At 42.3% G+C, this 22,397-nt stretch overlaps 2 protein-coding genes across 2 annotated transcripts; both read right to left on the minus strand.

The window, feature by feature from the left end:
* Positions 1-2,582: 2,582 nt before the first annotated feature.
* On the minus strand, positions 2,583-9,811 carry LOC127353466 (reticulon-3-B-like). The gene is made up of 8 exons (XM_051382733.1): positions 9,651-9,811; positions 6,399-6,549; positions 5,264-5,320; positions 5,025-5,163; positions 4,378-4,447; positions 4,254-4,300; positions 3,589-3,647; positions 2,583-2,717 (listed from the first exon to the last, which is right to left on the minus strand). Exons 1-8 carry the CDS (start codon positions 9,736-9,738, stop codon positions 2,669-2,671), a joined length of 660 nt encoding a protein of 219 aa, XP_051238693.1. The 5' UTR covers positions 9,739-9,811; the 3' UTR covers positions 2,583-2,668.
* LOC127352619 (uncharacterized) lies at positions 9,763-21,910 on the minus strand. Its single transcript, XM_051381153.1, has 7 exons — positions 21,830-21,910; positions 20,214-20,291; positions 19,873-19,984; positions 19,643-19,750; positions 12,170-12,305; positions 11,847-12,026; positions 9,763-9,893 (listed from the first exon to the last, which is right to left on the minus strand). The coding sequence occupies exons 1-7, from the start codon at positions 21,908-21,910 to the stop codon at positions 9,842-9,844; spliced, it is 747 nt and encodes a 248-aa protein (XP_051237113.1). The 3' UTR covers positions 9,763-9,841.
* Positions 21,911-22,397: the final 487 nt, after the last annotated feature.

Raw genomic sequence — 22,397 nt, forward strand, 5'->3', positions numbered from 1 at the left:
ATTTTAATTAACATGTCATTATATTATCATCATCATCATCGTCATCATCATCATCATCATCATCACCAGGCTTCATCTCACCTGTAGAGGTGTCTCTGTGTGTGCGTTCTACACTAACATTAATTAAACAAAGAAAGTTCCTCTCTTTCTCTCATATGTGTTTGTTGACTTTGTTGATTTGTTTGTTGACTTGGAGCAGTTGTCAGGTAACCAGAGGGGTATTGCACAAAACCAAGATAAGGGATTAAGCCAGGATATGTTGGTTATCCTGGCTGAATTTAGCCTCAAGTCGGTTGCATGAAAGCAGGTTAAACTTATCCCGGCCAAGTTACTATGGTGATTTATTCTCTGCAGCTAGCCTGCTCCAGACCAGGCTAACAGCCAGGCTAAGATTAATCCTGGTGATTCACCTGTATTTCCACCGTCAATCCTGTGAGGAATTAATGTGTTTTACAGCATGTCCATGGTCTTTCTAAGTATGTTGCATCATTTTAATTATCCTGCATTAAAATATTACATATATATTGTCATTTCTCATTTCATTTAAATCTGTTGGCTGTTTGTAATTGCAACAGTCTTTTTATATTGATTCAAGTGGAAGTATTATTACTCAGGACAAGTGTTATATTGCTATGCTAATGAAGACTGCTTGTCAAACTGCATAAATATGTGTTTATTGCAGTAATTGAGATTACAAAACACAGCTGATGAAGTTGCAAAGGTGTTTTCAATGAAATCTGTGACAAGGGCAATATAGTATATATATTATGGCATACCGTTTAAGAGATTAATCTTTGAATATATAGAATGAAACTTTGAATATATAGAATGAAACTTGACTGGTCATCAAGGCACTGCTGCCATCTTGTAGAAGTGAGAATGAGTCAGTCAGGAACCTTGTGGCAGCAATACTGAGCAATGAGGACATTATTAACTCATTGGCAAGTGCTTGTACGGGCCAAAATCCTTCCCATAGTACCCGTGCCCAATACCGTTCTCCTGACGAAGAAGTTCACTCCCTTTTTATCGTGGCAGGCCGACTACAACAGGCCTCAGGCTAAATCCTGACAGAAAAAGCAAAAAAGTTTTCCAGTTCCAGAAAGTATTGTAATATTTCAACTGTTCAAACTGCCATTTTGTAAAACCAGCTAATTCAGAAGACTATCACTTTGATGAAAAGGATACAACTAGGTTTTGAATTTCATTCAGTATTCTCACATTTCTATCAGTATATCCAACTTCATTCCATATATTAAAAGATTCATTTCCTAAACAGCATGCCATTTAGACTATATACACTATATATATATATATATATATATATATATATATATATTATTCACACCTGTCTCTCTTCATAATGGCTTGCCCTTTTTTGAGGAAGCCCTAATCCTCAGACGAGCATTTAGTCTTGAAAGAGTCTTCTGGGACAGGTCAGACCCATTGGCCGTTGGAGAGGACTATCTCATTGAGAGATACAGATTCTCAGGTGATGGACTAAGATATTTATGTAGGCTGCTGGGTCCAAAAATACAGCACCAGACGGCAGGAAGCCATGCTCTCACTCACCTCTCATTGAGATGTTTTGCAAGTGGGAGCTTCCTTTATTCTGTTGGGGATGCAGAGAACCTCAATAAAGGAACCATTTGCCGCACATATCCTGGCTTGGTGGGCCGCCCCCTGTGCCAGTTCTATGGGCTTTTTTTAACTGCTACAATCATACAGACATTCAACATGTCAGCAGACACCTAATCTATTCACCTCATTTATTCACTGTTATCTACTTTAGAGTCACTGACCAGCCTGCAGAATGTTCTTGTATTTAACTTTAACTTGCTGCCAGGTCCTTTTATGGCCAGACAAGTTTGTTCTTTATGAAGGATAGAAAGATAAAATAGATAAAAATAGATTAAATGACACACATTATGGATAATTGTTTGCACTTAATCATACTCTACATTTAAGTAACATGCACCTCTACTTGCCACATTTAAAGCAAAGTGTACAACAGTTGATTAGTGGACTTAAAGTAACTCCTTTAGTCCTTTAATTGGAGCCTAATGATGACAGTTCCAGTGGAGCACTGTTTATTCATTGTACAGTTTTGGACTACTTAAGCATTAAGCTGGTCCGCTATTGTCTGCCAGGCTTTCTCTCTTTCTTTAATTATGGCATTGGTATTGCCTTTGTTTCTTATATCTTCCACCTCTTCATAGAACTCCATCAGGAGCTGTTGTTCAGCGGCCGTGAAATACGAAGCGCGACTCTTATCCATGTTCCCATCAGTGATTCTGTGAGCGATCGCGAGGTCTATTTCAGTATGCCGTGAACACGCACTTATCCCGACTATCTACACCTGGCTTAACATAGCCGCGCCTTTTCATCCTGGCTCGGCAAACGTGCAACCGATTAAGCCAGGATGCGCCGAGCAGGCTAGGTCAAGCCGCGCTTGCTCAATTATCCTGGATTTCTTTATCCTACTTTTGTGCAATACCCCTCAGGACCTGAGAGGACTTAGAGGATTAAATAGTAAACAAAAGCATGAATAAAATTCATAGAGAATAAACAAACAATGACACCGCTTCATTGTTACTGTCAGGATTTTATTACAAGACTTTTAGCAGGTGAGTCCCTGATGAATGGACCAATCAGAGGAGAGGGCAGGTGGTCACTCAGCTTTGGTTCTTTTCACAGCTCCAGGTAACTTGTCCTGGAGCCTGAAAACACACAAACAGTCTGTTAGGAGTCCTTCCTGTCTGCCTAACATTCACTGCAGAGTACACAAGTACTGTCGCACCGTGTAGCACCATTTAGCTCTGTGTAGCTCCGTGTAGATCTGTGTAGCTCTTTGTAGCACCATGTAGCTCTGTAGCTCTGTGTAGCACTGAGTAGCTCTCTGTAGCTCTGTGTAGCTCTTTGTAGCACTGTGTAGCACCATGTAGCTCTCTGTAGCTCTGTAACCCTCTGTAGCTCTGTAACCCTCTGTAGCTCCGTGTAGCTCTGTGTAGCTTTGTAACCCTCTGCACTTCTGTGTAGATCTGTGTAGCACCATGTAGCTCTCTGTAGCTTTGTGTAGCTTTGTGTAGCTCTGTATAACGTGTAGCACTGTGTAGCTCTGTGTATGACCGCCATCACCCAAACAGTTTATGAACTGTCCCTCAGTGAGAAAAAAATTACTAATCTGAGCTCCTGGAGGTTACAGGAAGTAGTTCTGCTGTGTAGCACCGAGTAGCTCTCTGTAGTAGTAGTTCTGCTACTTCCTGCGTTTGCAGCTGACGTCTAATGAAGCAAGTTATCAGTTATTTAGAATAAAAATAAAACAAAATTAAGACAATTTTTACTCAATCAGCAACTTTTATAGTTTTTAGTTTTATCATGAGTATGTAAAATGTCAACGCTAGACAGCAGCAGAGCAGGTTGTCTGTCAGACTATCTGATACTAACAGTCAGTATTTCACTATAAACAGTATAAATATAACATGAAAATAGGATCAGAGAGAAATATGGGAAGTCACACTAGCCTTCAAAATAAAGGCCTGGATTACCGCACTGATGATGATGAGGAGGAACAATCTGATGTGAACTCACTTGTGCAGCGACTCCTCCACTCTGGACTGAATAAGCTCGATGTAATGATCAATCTGTGTCTAAACACACACACACACACACACACACACAGGTCAGAGGTCAGTTAGCAGCGGTTCTGGTATTGGACTGTGTGAGTTATCTGGTGCAGCATTAAAGGACTAAACTGTCCTGATTCATTCAAATGGAGAATTAAGTAATTAATTAATGTGATTTTTTTTTTAAATTTAGAATCAAATCAACTATCATAAACAACACATTGCTTTTCATTTTAGAGTTTGGTTATAAATGTAATGGTGTTGAACTGGCAGAGTGATCTGTGAGTGCATTCAAGTGCTTAAGAGACAATCTCAGCGAGTGATGTTATTGAAACTATAGTCTAATACATAATAATAATACATTTTTACGACAAGACTTAAAAGCACCATGGAAACTAGTCCCAGGATAAAATAGTTAAATCTCCACTGCCATCAGTTGTAAAAGCTTAGTTGTGTTTGTGGTGGATATATCACCTAAACATTTCACTTAGATCAACGATTAATTGAATGAATTAACAAGTTGTCAAAATATGCTTTCACACTAACAACAGTGAAAGGTTCTTCAATGTTTGTCTGCAGATTCTGTTAATAACAGGGTGATGAGAAAGGAACCATATCAGGATGCGGTACCTTTTTCTTCTGGTAGATCAGCGGAGTGGTGAAGAAAATTATGTCAGCTGGACAGAAAAAATATATATTTTTTAGTTTATCTGAAGTTGTCCAAAAGATTTACATAAAAAAGAACAACCCTTACCGAGGATCAGGATGGTTACTCCATTGAAGACTGCTCCAACGTACGTCATCATCCACATGACTGCAGCCAGCTGAAACATCAAGGGATGAACCTTTAGAGAACAGCTGAACCTTTAGAGAACAGCTGAACATTTAGAGAACAGCTGAAACATTTAGAGAACAGCTGAACCTTTTAGAGAACAGTTGAACATTTAGAGAACAGCTGAACCTTTAGAGAACAGCTGAACATTTAGAGAACAGCTGAAACATTTAGAGAACAGCTGAACCTTTTAGAGAACAGTTGAACATTTAGAGAACAGTTGAACATTTAGAGAACAGCTGAACATTTAGAGAACAGCTGAAACATTTAGAGAACAGCTGAACCTTTTAGAGAACAGTTGAACATTTAGAGAACAGCTGAACATTTTAGAACAGCTGAAACATTTAGAGAACAACTAAACATCAAGAGGACAGCTGAACCTTTAGACATCAACCGAAACATTTAGCAAATAACTATACCCTTAGAGAAGAGCTTAATATTTAAAGAACAGCTAAACGCTTAGAGAACAGTTCTGACCAGCCCCAGTGTCTCCTCCTCAGAAAGCGCAATGGTCCTCCGCTGCCTGTAGAAGGAGGAGCTCAGTTCTAGCACCCTGCAAACATGCTGACCTTCAAAGAGTCCACCAGGTCCTCAACCAACAGCAGCCTCCTGGTCTGACAGCTAAACCAGTTCAGATGGACCAGAGACTGATCCACCACAAGCCGGACGGCCTCTGAGGACACTGAGATGTCCCTCTCCAACAGAGACCTGAAAGAGGACAGAGGACCTCAGAGGAGGACAGAGGAGTTCAGAGGAGCAGGGGGATGACAGAGGAGGAGAAGCAGGAAGAAGAGGAGGAGGAGAATACCTGAATGGATGACCTTCGTCTGATTTCTGGACTGCCTGGATCACTGATTTATAAACCCTACAAACCGGAAGCAGACAGCTGTAAGAGACTTGGGACATACACTGCGTTCCAAATTATTATGCATATACTGTTTTTGTTCTTTTTCTTACTGAACAGTCAATATAATTTGCAGTCAATAGGATTTTTTATTCCTAAACAATTATATCGTAATCTGGATTTTATTAAACACAATTACCAATGATGACGATGGCATTTTTTGCAAAATAACTCAAAATGCAGTGTTCCAAATTATTATGCAAAACAGAGTTTCAAAACACTCAATAGTTTCTAAAGAAAACATCCCTCCACCACCTCCTTGCTGACATTGCAGCCTTGTTGGGACATGGTGGCCATCCAGAACTCCATCCATCTGGACCATCCAGTGTAGCACAGCATACATCAGTGAATAAAACCGTTAGTCATGTCTCCTTGTGGGCATTGTTTGAGGGCGGCTGAAATACAGCTTTATGCACATCAGCAAGCCTCTGGAGGATCCTGCGTCGAGAGGTTCTTGGGACTCCAGAGGCACCAGCAGCTTCAAATACCTGTTTACTATCATCAGTGGCTTTTTCACAGCTGCTCTCTGAATACTATGAATTAGCCTTACAGAGACTTTCCTTAACACGCCTATATCTGAACGAACCCTTCTGCGCTCTGAATCAGACACAAATTTTTTCATGGGACGATGATCTCTCTTAGTATTTCGTAAGATATCCAGTGGTTTCATACCTATTGAAATATACTGCACTATTTCACGCTTTTCATCTGCAGAAAGATATTTTTTTACCCCTATATTGCATGAAACCTGTGACTTGCTTAATAATGTGGAACAACATCCTTAAGTAGTTTCCCATTAATTAGGCTCACCTGGCAAACTAATAAAGACAGACCTGTCTGAGATTGATGTCAGTGATCTAAACAGACATGGGAAGCAGCACAATTGAAAACTTTCATTGAAAAACAAAAAATCTGATGTTTCTTTAATTGAATTAATATTTGCATAAGAATTTGGAACACAGTGTAGCCACCTGTGTGCTACCTGCTGATACATTCACTGTGCGTTCTGAGTGGTCAGTGACAGACCAGGTGAGCTCACCTGAAGGTGATGGTGACACAGAGGCAGGTGAGCAACAGGTAAGACACCACACTGATGACAGACAATGTCGCCACAGAGACAAGAACCAGCAGCGAGACGCTGAAGGCTGCCGCCGTCTTCTTCGGTTCTTTCCAGTGGATGAGCTGTAAGGCTGGAGGGCAGAAGTTAAAGGTCACAAGGAGCAGAGACTTCATCAGAGTAAGTTTGATATGTGACTTTGGTGCCTCCTGGTAGTGGATTTAAAGAAGACACTGTTTAAATCATAACTAACTAAGAGTATATACACTACACTACTGCTACTAATAATAATAAGTATATTTCCAATATACTTTTATCGCGGGCGCTCTAGCTTTTCTATGTTCTATTTTATGTTAAATAGCCAATAAGAATGTTTAGGTGTGTGAGAAGGCAAATTAGTCACGTGTTCAGTTGTGATTGTCGGAGATGCACATGGTTTGAATCTGCATCCATCCTTCTTTGTTTGACTTCGGAAATCATTGCTTGTGAGTATTTTTTAGTTCTAAGAATGTTAAAATTTGATAATATTTGTAAAAGTGCAGCTATTTCTTTCACACAAAGATCAAAAGCATGTTTTGTAGTGTTTATTACACAGGACTTGTATTTAAGTTTGTAATGGCTGTATGTGTTTTTAATCATTGCCTTACATATATTTTGTTTATATTTCTATTTTTGTAGTTTTACTCAGTTGGCATTTGAAGATAACTTGTCAATAAAGAAGACGATACATCTTTTGTTTGTCAACAAGTTCATCTGTCTGCTTAGCTCTGGTCAGTTCTTCAGTGACAGCAGAATAAATACAGTATTATGTGTATTAATACTTTCAGTTGTGTTTCTGTTCAATAGACAGCTGCTTTTCAGGACTCAATGAGCTGATTGATTATCAGGATTTAGGACCTGACTGGTCAAATATATAAAGACTGATCAATCGATTGATTGATTGAGACACAGGAACAAATTCAAAAGATAACACATTAAAGTGAAACACATACTACAGTAATAGTAGCAGTAGTAGCAGTAGTAGCAGTAGTAGTAGCAGTAGCAGTAGCAGTAGTAGTAGTAGTAGTAGTAGCAGTAGCAGTAGTAGTAGCAGTAGTAGCAGTAGTAGTAGTAGTAGTAGTAGTAGTAGCAGTAGCAGTAGTAGCAGTAGCAGTAGTAGTAGTAGTAGTAGCAGTAGCAGTAGCAGCAGCAGCAGCAGCAGCAGCAGCAGCAGCAGCAGCAGCAGCAGCAGCAGCAGCAGCAGCAGCAGCAGCAGCAGCAGCAGCAGCAGCAGCAGCAGCAGCAGCAGCAGCAGCAGCAGCAGCAGCAGCAGCAGCAGCAGCAGCAGCAGCAGCAGCAGCAGCAGCAGCAGCAGCAGCAGCAGCAGCAGCAGCAGCAGCAGCAGCAGCAGCAGCAGCAGCAGCAGCAGCAGCAGCAGCAGCAGCAGCAGCAGCAGCACAGCAGCAGCAGCAGCAGCAGCAGCAGCAGCAGCAGCAGCAGCAGCAGCAGCAGCAGCAGCAGCAGCAGCAGCAGCAGCAGCAGCAGCAGCAGCAGCAGCAGCAGCAGCAGCAGCAGCAGCAGCAGCAGCAGCAGCAGCAGCAGCAGCAGCAGCAGCAGCAGCAGCAGCAGCAGCAGTAGCAGCAGCAGCAGCAGCAGCAGCAGCAGCAGCAGCAGCAGCAGCAGCAGCAGCAGCAGCAGCAGCAGCAGCAGCAGCAGCAGCAGCAGCAGCAGCAGCAGCAGCAGCAGCAGCAGCAGCAGCAGCAGCAGCAGCAGCAGCAGCAGCAGTAGCAGCAGCAGCAGCAGCAGCAGCAGCAGCAGCAGCAGCAGCAGCAGCAGCAGCAGCAGCAGCAGCAGCAGCAGCAGCAGCAGCAGCAGCAGCAGCAGCAGCAGCAGCAGCAGCAGCAGCAGCAGCAGCAGCAGCAGCAGCAGCAGCAGCAGCAGCAGCAGCAGCAGCAGCAGCAGCAGCAGCAGCAGCAGCAGCAGCAGCAGCAGCAGCAGCAGCAGCAGCAGCAGCAGCAGCAGCAGTAGCAGCAGCAGCAGCAGCAGCAGCAGCAGCAGCAGCAGCAGCAGCAGCAGCAGCAGCAGCTAGCAGCAGCAGCAGCAGCAGCAGCAGCAGCAGCAGCAGCAGCAGCAGCAGCAGCAGCAGCAGCAGCAGCAGCAGCAGCAGCAGCAGCAGCAGCAGCAGCAGCAGCAGCAGCAGCAGCAGCAGCAGCAGCAGCAGCAGCAGCAGCAGCAGCAGCAGCAGCAGCAGCAGCAGCAGCAGCAGCAGCAGCAGCAGCAGCAGCAGCAGCAGCAGCAGCAGCAGCAGCAGCAGCAGCAGCAGCAGCAGCAGCAGCAGCAGCAGCAGCAGCAGCAGCAGCAGCAGCAGCAGCAGCAGCAGCAGCAGCAGCAGCAGCAGCAGCAGCAGCAGCAGCAGCAGCAGCAGCAGCAGCAGCAGCAGCAGCAGCAGCAGCAGCAGTAGCAGCAGCAGCAGCAGCAGCAGCAGTAGCAGTAGTAGTAGTAGTAGCAGTAGTAGTAGCAGTAGTAGTAGTAGCAGTAGTAGCAGTAGCAGTAGTAGTAGCAGTAGTAGTAGTAGTAGTAGTAGCAGTAGCAGTAGCAGTAGTAGTAGTAGTAGTGGTAGTATCAGTAGTAGCAATATTAATAATAATAATAGTTGTTGTATTTACTGTACTTTATCAGTGAGGATCTGCACTGTTGAAAGAATCCATAGAACATGAAAAATATGATATATTTGAGGATTTAAAGGGTTAAAAAGTCCTGAGCTGTTTGTGTGATTAAATCCTGCAGCAGCAGTAAGAAGCTTGTTGACCTGAATAATAACAGTCAGCTGAGAAAGGTTAGCTAACGACAGAACAATACAGCTTTGTATCTGAACACAGCTGCATTAGCACGCTAACTAACAGGCAGTATTACCTGCAGTACAGGTAGTTGGGTTAATAACTAGCAGGATAGCTATAAGTTATGAAGTTGTGTTCATATATAGCGATAATAAAGTTGTGTGTTTGTACACTGATAATAACGTGTTTTTGTACGAGTGATAAAGTTGCATTATTTAAATCTTCATTGTCCATAAAGAAATACACCACAACATTTCTAGTCTAAGCTAGTTTGCAGTGGCTGTCCCTGTATGTGCTGTACATTACATTATACATTACATTCTACAATATACATTACATTATACATTATAAAATACTAATAATGATGGAGCTGCTGAACTGTTGTTGGTTGAATGTTTTATTTTAAGTGAGTCATTACCTGAATGTGTGAGATCTCTGAGTGAGGAAGAGGAGGAATTTTTGGATGATGAAGAGTCAGAGCGGCTGCTGCTGGTTGAGTCAGCCATTTTCTTCTCCTTCTTGGTCTTCTTCTGTGAGTGGAGCTGAAGTCTCTCTGCTCAGTCTGACTCTCAGTCCACGCTGCTGCTGGACATCACCAAAGGGACGGGCTTACAGGAAGGGGGCGTGTCCACAGGTCACAGGTCGTTGTAAACATGTGAATCTGTCGTTAAGAAAAAATCTTTTTCCCGTTTTTTTACTTTTTATTAAAGTACACAGAGTTTCTATTGTGATTATATCTGACTGTGTACTTTATACTTCTATTACTTTTTACTGCAGTACAAGATGCAGAAAAACTAATCCATGCATTTGTTACTTCAAGGCTGGATTACTGCAACTCTTTATTATCAGGTTGCCCCAATAAGTCTCCAATTAATTCAGAACGCTGCAGCACAAGTACTGACAGGAACTAGAAAAAGAGATCACATCTCTCCTGTACTAGCTTCTCTGCACTGGCTCCCTGTAAAATGTAGAATAGAATTTAAAATCCTCCTCCTCACCTATAAAGCTCTTCATGGTCAGGCCCCTTCATATCTTAAAGAGCTCATAGTACCCTATTACCCCTCTAGAACACTATGTTCTCTGAATGCTGGGCTACTTGTGGTTCCTATAGTCTCTAAAAGTAGAACAGGAGCCAGAGCCTTCAGTTACCAAGCTCCTCTCCTGTGGAACCAGCTTCCAGTTGTGGTTCAGGAGGCAGACACCCTCACCACATTCAAGAGTAGGCTTAAGACATTCCTCTTTGATAAAGCTTAAAGCTCTCTTCCTCTCTCTTTCTGCAGTAAGAAGCTAGTACAGGAGAGATGTGATCTCTTTTTCTAGTTCCTGTCAGTACTCGTGCTGCAGCGTTCTGAATTAATTGGAGCATTTTTATAGACTTATTGGGGCAACCTGACAATAAAGAGTTGCAGTAATCCAGCCTTGAAGTAACAAATGCATGGATTAGTTTTTCTGCATCTGTCTGTGATAGGATGTGTCTAATTTTTGTAATATTACGTAAATGAAAGAAGGCAGTCCTAGAGGTCTGCCTCATGTGGGAATTAAAGGACAAATCCTGACCAAAGATAACTCCAAGATTCCTGACACTGGTGCTAGAGGCCAAGGTAATGCCATCTAGAGTGACTATATCTTTAGACAGTGAGTCTCTAAGATTTTTGGGGCCAAGTACAAGAATTTCGTTTTTTTCTGAATTTAACAGCAGAAAATTGCAGCTCTTCCAGGATTTTATGTCCTTAAGACATGTTTGTAATTTAGATAATTGATTAATTTCATCGGGCTTGATTGATAGATATAACTGCGTATCATCTGCATAACAGTGAAAGTTAATGGAGTGATTCCTAATAATTTTGCCTAAAGGGAGCATATATAAAGTAAATAGTATTGGTACAGAACCTTGTGGAACTCCATGACTAACTGTAGTATTTATTGAAGATTCATCTTTAACATGTACAAACTGCAAACGATCTGATAAATATGACTTAAACCAGCTTAGTGCGGTTCCTTTAATACCAGTTTGATGCTCAAGTCTCTGTAAAAGAATGTTATGGTCAATGGTGTCAAATGCAGCACTAAGATCTAATAAAACAATTAATTAATTAATTTTTTTTTAAAAGCGCCAATTAAAAACTAAGTTATCTCAGGACCTTTTCAAATAGAGAGGTCTAGACCGAACTCTTTAACATTATTACAGAGACCCAACAGTACCACAAGTACAGAGACAAGTCCATTGTCAGAAGTAATCAAAAGGTAATTATTAACTTTAACCAGAGCTGTCTCTGTGCTATGATGAACTCTAAATCCTGACTGAAAATCCTCAAATAAACTATTGTTATGTAAAAACTCTTTGGCGACTACTTTCTCCAGAATCTTAGAGAGGAAGGGGAGGTTAGAGATCGGTCTATAGTTGGCTAAAACCCCTGGGTCAAGAGTGGGCTTTTTAAGAAGGGGTTCAATTACAGCTACTTTAAATGACTGTGGTACATATCCTGATAATAAAGAAAGATTAATCATATCTAGTAAAGAAGTGCCAATTAAGGGTACGACTTCTTTAAGCAGCCTAGTTGAAATGTGGTCTAAAAGACAGGTTGATGGCAGGTATGGTGGTCGTCATGGTCACCTGCTCCTCCTGCTGCCACGGCTGTAGCGGTGACAGTCATAGGCGTAATGACCTTTCTCTCCACACTCGTAGCACTTATCATTGGGGTCAAAAGGTCTTCTGGTGGGGGGCTGCTCGAAGTGAGGGGGCCTTGAACTACCAGTGGAGAGTTTGACCTCCACGCAACTCCCACAGATTGATCTGCAACAACAACAATAAATAGTGATCACAATGTCACGCCTCAGCCTTCAGGCGTATTCAGGTGAGTGTTTGTGATTAGCTGTGTGCTCAGGTGAGTGTTCAAGTGAGTGTTCAGGTAAACCTGATGTTTGTTGCACACTGACTTTCCATCTAACCCTCCGATGGCATCGTCTGCTTCTCGTGGATCCTCAAACTCCACAAAGGCGAACCCGGGAGGGTTCCTGGCGATCCAGACGGTTCTGAGGGGTCCGTAGTACCCAAAGGCTTGCTCCAGCTCACCTTACTGTATCCAGTAACTGTATTTATACTGTGTGACAGTAACTGTATTTATACATTTTGACAGTAACTGTATTTATACATTTTGACAGTAACTGTATTTATACAGTGTGACAGTAACTGTATTTATACTGTGTGACAGTAACTGTATTTATACAGTGTGACAGTAACTGTATTTATAGTGACAGTAACTGTATTTATACTGTGTGACAGTAACAGAATTTATAGTGTGTGACAGTAACTGTATTTATATAGTGTGACAGTATTAATACTGTGTGACAGTAACTGTATTTATATAGTGTGACTATTTATAGTGTGTGACAGTAACTGTATTTATATAGTGTGACAGTATTTATGGTGTGTGACGGTCACTGTATTTATACTGTGTGACAGTAACTGTATTTATATAGTGTGACAGTGACTGTATTTATACAGTGTGACAGGAACTGTATTCATACTGTGTGACAGAAACTTATACAATGTGACAGTAACTGTATTTATACTGTGTGACAGTAACTGTATTTATATAGTGTGACAGTAACTGTATTTATACAGTGTGACAGGAACTGTATTCATACTGTGTGACAGTAACTTATACAATGTGACAGTAACCTTATTTATACTGTGTGACAGTAACTGTATTTATATAGTGTGGCAGTAACTGTATTTATACATTGTGACAGTAACTGTATTTATATGGTTTGACAGTAACTGTATTTATAATTTGACAGTAACTGTATTTATACAGTGGGACAGTAACTGTATTTATACAGTGGGACAGTAACTGTATTTATAGTGTGACAGTAACTGTATTTACACTGTGTCCCAGTAACTGTATTTATACAGTGTGACACTAATGGTGCGTTGGTTTTGTCTCGTAATCGTGACTTGCAGCTCGAGAGCGATGTCACATCCGTGTTTGAAAATGAGTAACCGCGGGTTTTTGCATTCTGTTTGGCACATAACACGACGAGCTTGGTTGCAATAGGCAGTTTGGACGTTTCGTAACGTTTAGAGTGATTATCTGGTTTACGGTGCACCCACTGCGGATTTCACATGTTCATTACATATTACACAATCATATCACACAGTTTGATATCTAAATATTCCGTTTAGATTAACGTTAACGTTAGGCTACTGCTCTGCTTTCTGCTCAAGACTTGGCAATTCAATTCAATTCAATTTTATTTGTATAGCGCCAATTCATAACAGAAGTTATCTCAGGACACTTTTCAAATAGAGCAGGTCTAGACCGAACTCTTTATAACATTAATTACAGAGACCCAACAGTACCACCATGAGCAAGCACTTGGCGACAAGGGCAAGGAAAAACTGCCTGTTAAAAGGCAGAAACCTAGGACAGATCCTCCGGCTCTAGGTGGGTGGTCGTCTGTCTCGACCAGTTGGGGTGAAAGAGAGAGAGAGAGCGAGAGACAGACAGACAGGTGCACAGCAACAACAGTATTGGCAATGGCAATCTAGCAGGACCATGGCTGGAGGCTCCACCAGGATCGATAAGAACCTGTGAGACGAGAAAGCACAAGAACTCCGGGGAAGAAGTGAAGTTAGTAACATGCATTAATGGGACATGAATGAGTGCAGAAAGAGAGAGGAAGGGAGGAGCTCAGTGCACCATGGGAAATCCCCCGATAGTCTAGGCCTATGGGAGCCAATGCAGAGAAGCTAGTACAGGAGAGATGTGATCTCTTTTTCTAGTTCCTGTCAGTACTCGTGCTGCAGCGTTCTGAATTAATTGGAGCGTTTTAATGGACTTATTGGGGCAACCTGATAATAAAGAGTTGCAGTAATCCAGCCTTGAAGTAACAAATGCATGGATTAGTTTTTCTGCATCTGTCTGTGATAGTATGTGTCTAATTTTTCTAATATTACGTAAATGAAAGAAGGCAGTCCTGGAGGTCTGCTTTATGTGGGAGTTAAATGACAAATCCTGATCAAAGATAACTCCAAGATTCCTGACAGTGGTGCTAGAGGCCAAGTTAATGCCATCTAGAGTAACTATATCTTTAGACAGTGAGTCTCTAAGGTTTTTGGGGCCAAGAACAAGAATTTTGTTTTTTTCTGAGTTTAACATCAGAAAATTGCAGGTCATCCAGGATTTTATGTCCTTAAGACATGTTAGATAATTGATTAATTTCATCGGGCTTGATTGATAGATATAACTGTGTATCATCTGCATAACAGTGAAAGTTAATGGAGTGATTCCTAATAATGTTGCCTAAAGGGAGCATATATAAAGTAAATAGTATTGGTCCAAGTACAGAACCTTGTGGAATTCCATGACTAACTGTAGTATTTATTGAAGATTCATCGTTAACATGTACAAACTGCGAGCGATCTGATAAATATGACTTAAACCAGCTTAGTGCGGTTCCTTTAATGCCAATTAATACAAGTACAGAGACAAGTCCATTGTCTGAAGCAGTCAGAAGGTCATTATTAACTTTAACCAGAGCTGTCTCTGTGCTATGATGAACTCTAAATCCTGACTGAAAATCCTCAAATAAACTATTGTTATGTAGAAAGTCACACAACTCTTTGGCGACTACTTCCTCCAGAATCTTAGAGAGGAAGGGGAGGTTAGAAATCGGTCTATAGTTGGCTAAATCCCCTGGGTCAAGAGTGGGCTTTTTAAGAAGGGGTTTAATTACAGCTACTTTAAAGGACTGTGGTACATATCCTGATAATAAAGAAAGATTAATCATATCCAGTAAAGTAGTGCCAATTAAGGGAACAACTTGTTTAAGCAGCCTAGTTGGGATTGGGTCTAATAGACAGGTTGATGGCTTCGATGAAGAAATGATTGAAGTTAACTGATGAAGATCGATAGCAGAAAAACAGTCTAAATATATATCTAAGTTTACATTGACAGAAGTCCCTGAACTTGGAGAGCCACTGATAACTGTTGATGGCAGTTGGTGATTAATTTTTTCTCTAATAGTAATAATTTTATTATAGAAGAAGCTCATGAAGTCATTGCTACTTAAGTTTATGGGGATATGTGGCTCAATAGAGCTGTGACTCTCTGTCAGCCTGGCTACAGTGCTGAAGAGGAACCTAGGGTTATTCTTATTTTCTTCTATTAGTGCTGAGTAATAGGCTCCTCTGGCATTACGGAGGGCCTTTCTATAAGTTTTAAGATTATCTTGCCAATTTGAGTGATATTCTGATAATTTGGAAGAGCGCCATTTCCTTTCAGATTTCCTAGCTATTTGTTTTAACTGGCGGGTTTGGTGGTTATACCAAGGTGCTAGTCTCCTATGTTTTAATAATTTCCTTTTTATAGGAGCGATAGAGTCTAATGTTGATCGTAGTGAGCCTGTAGCACTATCAACAAGATTATCAATTTCAGAGGGACTAAAGTCGTTATAGGATTCTGTTAAATTCAGACATGGCATTGAATTAAACACTGAAGCAATCTCCTCCTTAAATTTAGCTACAGCACTGTCAGATAGACATCTGCTGTAGGAAGTTTTGCCTAATGGCTTATAATCTAACAACATGAATTCAAAAGTTATTAAATAATGGTCAGATAGGAAAGGATTATGTGGGAAGACTATTAAATGTTCAATACCAATGCCATATGATAGAACAAGGTCAAGAGTGTAATTAAAACAATGAGTTGGTTTATTTACACTCTGACAGAAGCCAGTTGAGTCTATTAATGATATAAATGCATTACTAAGGCTGTCATTGAATCCACATGAATATTAAAATCACCTACAATAATTACTTTATCTGATTTAAGGACTAAACTTGATAGAAACTCTGAAAATTCAGATATAAAATCAGAGTACGGTCCAGGAGCGCGGTACACTATAACAAATAGAACTGGCTGCAGTGTTTTCCAGTTTGGGTGAGAAAGACTAAGAACAAGGCTTTCAAATGAATTATAATTTAGTTTAGGTTTAGGGTCCATTAAAACGCTCGAATCATATATGGCTGCCACTCCACCTCCTCGGCCAGTGCCTCGAGGAATGTGAGTATTAATATGACTGGGGGGGGGGGTGGATTCATTTAGGCTAACATACTCCATGTGGGACAACCAGGTCTCAGTAAGACAAAGTAAATCAATATCATAATCTGATATTAATTCATTCACTAAAACAGCTTTAGATGACAGAGACCTGATATTTAACAGTCCACATTTCATTCTCTTATTTTGTGCTACTGAGGAGTTAGTTTTAATTTTTATTAGATTTTTATGTTGAACTCCTCTTGTTTTTATTTCTTTAAATAATTTAGGTGGTCGGGGGACAGACACAGTCTCTATGGGGTTTTGGGTGGGTGACTGTTCTAAAGAAAGTGCAGAGAAGTGTGTAAGACAGCAGCTCTGCTTCCTGGTCCCAACTCTGGACTGTCAGGTTTTAGAAATAAACTTCGCCATATTTCTAGATAAGAGAGCCGCTCCATCCAAAGTGGGATGGATGCCGTCTCTCCTAATCAGACCAGGTTTTCCCCAAAATGGCTGCCAGTTATCAATGAAGCCCATATCGTTTTCTGGACACCACCTCGACAGCCAGCGGTGGAATGACGACATGCGGTTATACATGTCATCACTGGTCACATTGGGGCGGGGTCCAGAGAAAACTACGGACTCCGACATTGTCTTAGCATAATTACACACCGACTCCACATTAATCTTAGTGACCTCCGATTGGCGTAAACGGGTGTCATTACCGCCGACGTGGATAACAATCTTACTGTATTTACGTTTATCTTTAGCCAGCAGTTTTAAATTTGATTCAATGTCGCCCACTCTGGCCCCAGGGATACATTTAACTATGGCTGCTGGCTTCGCTAACTTCATGTTTCTGACTATGGAGCTGCCAATAATCAGAGTTGGTTCCTCAGCGGGTGTATCGCTGAGTGGGGAAAATGTATTAGAAACATGAATGGGTTGGTGGTGAACTGTGGGCTTCGCCGTTCTAGTCTTCCTTCGCTCAGTCACCCAGCCTCCCTGTCTTCCCGGCTGCTCGGGAACTACCGGGGGATCTACAGAGCTAACAGAAGCTACCTTCGGTCGGACTGCACCGGCTAATGGGGGCTGGCTAACTATAGCGGCTAAAGATATCTCCGTGGTGCGGTACCGTTCCTCTAACTCACTAAGCCTCGCCTCCAGCGCAGTAAATAAACTACATTTAATACAGGTACCATTATCATTAAAGGAGATAGAGGAATAACTGAACATCTGACACACTGAGCAGGACAGAGGAGAGGGAGAAGGAGAAGCCATAGCTAACTGCTAATGTTAATGAAGCTAGCGTGTATGAAAAACTTTGAAAATAGCGAAAAGTCGTAGCAACATGCCTATAGGTAACAGTATACAGTGCTATGTGTACGACTTCTTCATTTGGTTACAACAAAGACAATAAGTGACAGTAACTGTATTTATATAGTGGGTTGTGATGCTAATAAAATGCTAATGCAGCTAGCCTCCGTCGGCGCTAACAGCAAAGACTGGCCAGACCGTCCAGAACCCGATGCTCCGGTGGTCCGGTACCGGCAGATGGCTGCAGTTACCTCCTCCGTACCGACCGGGTCTGGACATCTTCACCGCAGCCCGCTGCTCCGGTTGTTAGCTGTTGGTGAGTTGCTAGCTTACGGCGGAAGTGAAGTCACTCTAACAACAAACCACTTCCAGTCAGATTTCTGTTCTTTAGTGTTATTTATTAGGATTTATTAGTGCGCCTTTATATTAGTAATTATTTATTTTGAGGCATTGATTGTGTTTCTATTAGTTTGTATGAACACAGAGGTAAAACAGACAGAATAATAATAATAATACAAATGTTGTTCAGGTTAAATAAATGTGAAGTTTGGATTATAAAATATGCATTTATGGATGTGTGATAATAAATTATTAATTCATTTTGGTGGAAGAGTCAGAGAGTCAATCAGTACATATATTTTATTGTGGCGGCGTGGAGGCTCTCAATGGGAATCTTAGGTTGCTCGACAACGCCACCTTGGGAATTGCACCCAAGGAATTATTATTATATATTATTTTACATTGATCTAAAACACAGGTTCGTTCCACTCGATAGGCAAGACACGTGGTTCCCAGTTTACATAAATACTTTATTTAATAAAAAGAAACAACTTCCCTCTCACCCTCTTTGGGTGGTATCTGTGTCATCCTCAAGCTCGGGTCCTCTACCAGAGGCCTGGGAGTTTGAGGGTTCTGCACAGTATCTTAGCTGTTCCTAGGACTGCGCTCTTCTGGACTGAGGCTTCTGATGTTGTTCCTGGGATCTGTTGGAGCCACTACCACGGGGACCACGCTCGCTTTGACCTTCCACATCTGCTCCAGCTGTTCTTTCAACCCTTGGTACTTTTCAATCTTCCTTCTTTCTCATGTTGGCGTCTGCTGGTATGGCCACATCTATCACCACCGCTTTCTTCTGCTCCTTGTCTACCACCACTATGTCCGGTTGGTTGGCCAGGACCTGTTTGTCAGTCTGGAAGCTGAAGTTCCACAGCACCTTGGCCCTGTTGTTCTCAGCCATCTTCTGTGGTGCGGCCCATTGGGATTTTGACCCGGCTAGCATCTTACACCCTGCTACTATGTGCTGGACTGTCTCAGGGGCATCTTTGCATAGTCTGCACCTTGGGTCAGATCTACTCTTGTAGATCTTGGCCTCTATGGCTCTTGTACCTAGGGCCTGTTCTTGTGCTGCCATGATCAGGGCCTCTGTGCTGTCTCTGAGTCCAGCCTTTTCCAGCCATTGGTAGGTCTTCTCGATATCAGCCACTTCTTCAATTTGGCGGTGGTACGTGCCATTTAGGGGCTTGTCCCTCCAGGTTGTCTGCTCCTCTTCCTCTGCATTCTTATCAGGTTTCTGTTGCCTGAGATATTCACTTAGCAGTTCATCCTTTGTGGCCATTTTATGATGTACTCTTGGATTTTTGATGTTTCATCCTGGATAGTGGCCTTGATGCTCACTAGTCCTCGGCCTCCCTCTTTCCGCTTAGCATACAGTCTCAGGGTGCTGGATTTGGGGTGAAACCCTCCGTGCATGGTGAGGAGCTTTCTTGTCTTGATATCTGTGGCCTCTCCTCCTTTGGCCAGCTTATGATCCCAGCAGGGTATCTGATGACTGGTAGTGCGTACATGTTGATGGCTTGGATCTTGTTCCTGCCATTCAGCTGACTTTTCAGGACCTGCCTTACTCTTTGGAGGTATTTGGTTGTGGTTGACTTCCTTGCAGCTTCCTCATGGTTTCCATTAGCCTGTGGGATACCAAGGTACTTGTAGCTGTCTTGGATATCACCTATGTTGCCCTCTGGTAGGTCAACCCCTTCAGTTCTGATCATCTTGCCTCTCTTTGAGACCATCCGGCCACACTTGTCCAATCCGGATGACATCCCTATGTAGATCCTGATGGTGTGGATCAGTGAGTCGATTTCTTGCTCACTCCCAGTGGCGGCTGACCAATCGAGGGCGATATCAATAATGATAAAAATATCAGTATGTCAATATTTGTGTGTTTGAAATATGGAATGCACCCAGTAATATGTGTAAAATATGATAGAAAATCCTATTCGCAACCTTTCCTCTGCTTGTCTGAACGCCTCATCAGCTCTGGGGCGATAGAGAAAGCGCCCCCAGGAGGCGGGTCTATGTAGCAGTTAAGCCAAGCGGAGTGAGGGATATGAAGCCTCTGTCAGAGAAGGTAAAGAAACATGATGACACCAGGGCACACATGGATAACTCTAGCCATATTAGGAAGGGTGAACATCTCTACGCAGCTAGATGACGGCCACAGGATTGCGGTGAGGAAACATAATGAGGAGGTGGATAAAAACAGGCACATTTTATCCAAAATTATCGATTGTGTGAAGTTTTGTGGGACTTTTGAGTTGGCCTTGCGTGGGCATGACGAGACTGACTCGGACTCCTCGGACTCCTTGGACAACCCCGACATTTTCCGGGGCTTGGTGGATTTTGTTGCCTCCCTTGACAATGTGCTGGAGGAGCACCGGAAGACAGCTACCAGCTAAGGGCACGTCAAAGACGATACAGAACGAGCTGTTGGACTGGAAATAGTCAATTCAGTTCAGTTTAAAATGCAAATGAAAGGTTTGTGCAATATGATGTTTATGTTTTTGTGTAAGAATGGTAAGGTATCGACCGAAACAACATAGTATCGAGTAGTATCGAAACTGCGCCTGTCAAACGATACCTGCAATCGGTTATTTTTGTACCCACTACCCAGATCATGAAAAAAATGACTGTTCCTATGGTTTTGCTTTGTATGGCGGTAAAGCTTGCACTTAGTCTGTGGCGGATTTGGCTGGTCAGCCTTCTGAGATGTCCTGACCTATCAACACATGGCTAATTTAAATATTCAAATGAGCCATGTGCTCACTCCAGTTGCTACCACCAGGCTGTCAATCAAGCTCTCAGTAATGTGAGCTAAAGTTGGTTTGTTGAACTGAAATTCTGAAAATGCTTATACTCAGATGTAAAGGCAAAGCCTAGGCAAAGCCTATACATCTGAAACAGAAGGTGCTGTATTTGTTTCCCCTTTATCTATCCAGATAAAAACATTAAGAACAGTTTCTGTATGATGTTTATCAGACCTATGTAATCTGAATTGGAAGGGCATGTTGTCATGAGCTGTATCTTGTATATTATTATTAGCTATGTGGTATGTGTATGCACCTTTATGTAATCTGGTGGAAGAACATATTAAAATTTAAAACCGGATAATACCAAACAAATATCTGCTTGCGTGTCCCCATGTATGCAAAGTGTCCTCCTTTTTGATGTGAAGGAAATGGCCACCCTAACAGGAGCAACCGTAGATAACTTCAGGTAATGTGTAATATATATACATACATAATTCTTCGTTGTACATGTTTGTACAGTTATTAAATAAATATTTGAGCACTTTCAAATTGTATTCCTGTAAAAATCTTTTGAATGGGGAGGAGTGGTGACATTTACAAATTTGAAAAAAAGTATCGAATGAAGTACTCAATTGGTATCGGTATCGTGTTAAGGGTACTGGTATCGGTACTGGTATCGAACATTTTTAAATGATACCCAGCCCTACTGACTATTTCACTGAGCACTGGTGTCCTGCAGTTTGTGTGAAATTGTATTGCGATGGTTACAGAAACAAAAAAGTATGGCACAGCCCCACCGAAAATATGTTTCACCAGCCGCCACTGCTCATTCCTGGTGATGTCATCCATGTAAAGCAGGTGGCTAATTGTTGCTCCACTTGGGAATTGGTACCCGTAACCACTCTTTGTGATGATCTGACTGAGGGGGTTCAGGCCTATGCAGAACAGCACTGGTGATAGCGCATCTCCTTGGTATATGACGCATTTGATGTTGACTTGGGTAATTGGCTTTGAGTCGGCTTTTAGGGTTGTCTTCCACATTCTCATGAAGGCCCTTAGTTCCAGACATTCCAGTATCCACGTGTGGGGCATTGAGTCATAAGCTTTCTTGTAGTCAGTCCAGGCGGTGCACAGGTTGGTCTTCCTGCTCTTACAGTCTCGGGCGACTGCTCGACCAGTAGCTGGTGCTTGGCTCCTCTGGTGTTGCTACCAATTCCCTTCTGAGCCCCGCTCATGTATTGAGCTACGTGCTTACTCATCTTAGCCGCGATGATGCCTGACAGGGCCTTCCATGTTGTGGAGAGGCAGGTTATTGGCCAGTCCCTTCTGAGGGTCCTTTAGGATTAGGACTAATCATATTCTCCATGGTGGATGCTGCCTGTTATGGTTTGAGCCCATCCTGTATCCAAGCATTTCTAGGATTACTGTTGCTGTACTGTGTATTAGCTTATTGGTCTCAGTGATGGTTCCCGTAGGGGTTGTTGTTATTGCAGCATTCACATCCACTAGCAGATCTTCTGAAGGTACTTTACAAGTCAGCTTCGGTATTCGTCAGGGGTTCCAGGTTTCTAATTGGGCCATGATCTTCATTCTCAGGTCAGCAGCTCTTGTACTGAGGCTGTTGGTATTTGTTGGGGCTTGGTACCCAATCTCTGATGTGTGGGGGTGATGGTGGCATCCCCCCTGCTGACCTGTCGTCCTGGCGCCCCCTAGCCGTAGCAT

This window comes from Dicentrarchus labrax, unplaced genomic scaffold (assembly GCF_905237075.1).
Source record: "Dicentrarchus labrax unplaced genomic scaffold, dlabrax2021, whole genome shotgun sequence".
In the NCBI taxonomy this organism is placed as follows: domain Eukaryota; kingdom Metazoa; phylum Chordata; class Actinopteri; family Moronidae; genus Dicentrarchus; species Dicentrarchus labrax.

Coding starts and splice junctions, on each gene's coding strand:
- LOC127352619 (XM_051381153.1), bottom strand. CDS start 21,910: ATGAGCGGGGCTCAGAAGGGAATTGGTAGCAACACCAGAGGAGCCAAG. Junction 19,751..19,872: donor TTCAGACAAGCAGAGGAAAG/GTTGCGAATAGG, acceptor TCGATTGGTCAG/CCGCCACTGGGAGTGAGCAA. Junction 12,027..12,169: donor ATCGGAGGGTTAGATGGAAA/GTCAGTGTGCAA, acceptor TTGTTGTTGCAG/ATCAATCTGTGGGAGTTGCG.
- LOC127353466 (XM_051382733.1), bottom strand. CDS start 9,738: ATGGCTGACTCAACCAGCAGCAGCCGCTCTGACTCTTCATCATCCAAA. Junction 6,550..9,650: donor CAGAGATCTCACACATTCAG/GTAATGACTCAC, acceptor TCTGCCCTCCAG/CCTTACAGCTCATCCACTGG. Junction 5,164..5,263: donor GACGAAGGTCATCCATTCAG/GTATTCTCCTCC, acceptor GTCCTCTTTCAG/GTCTCTGTTGGAGAGGGACA.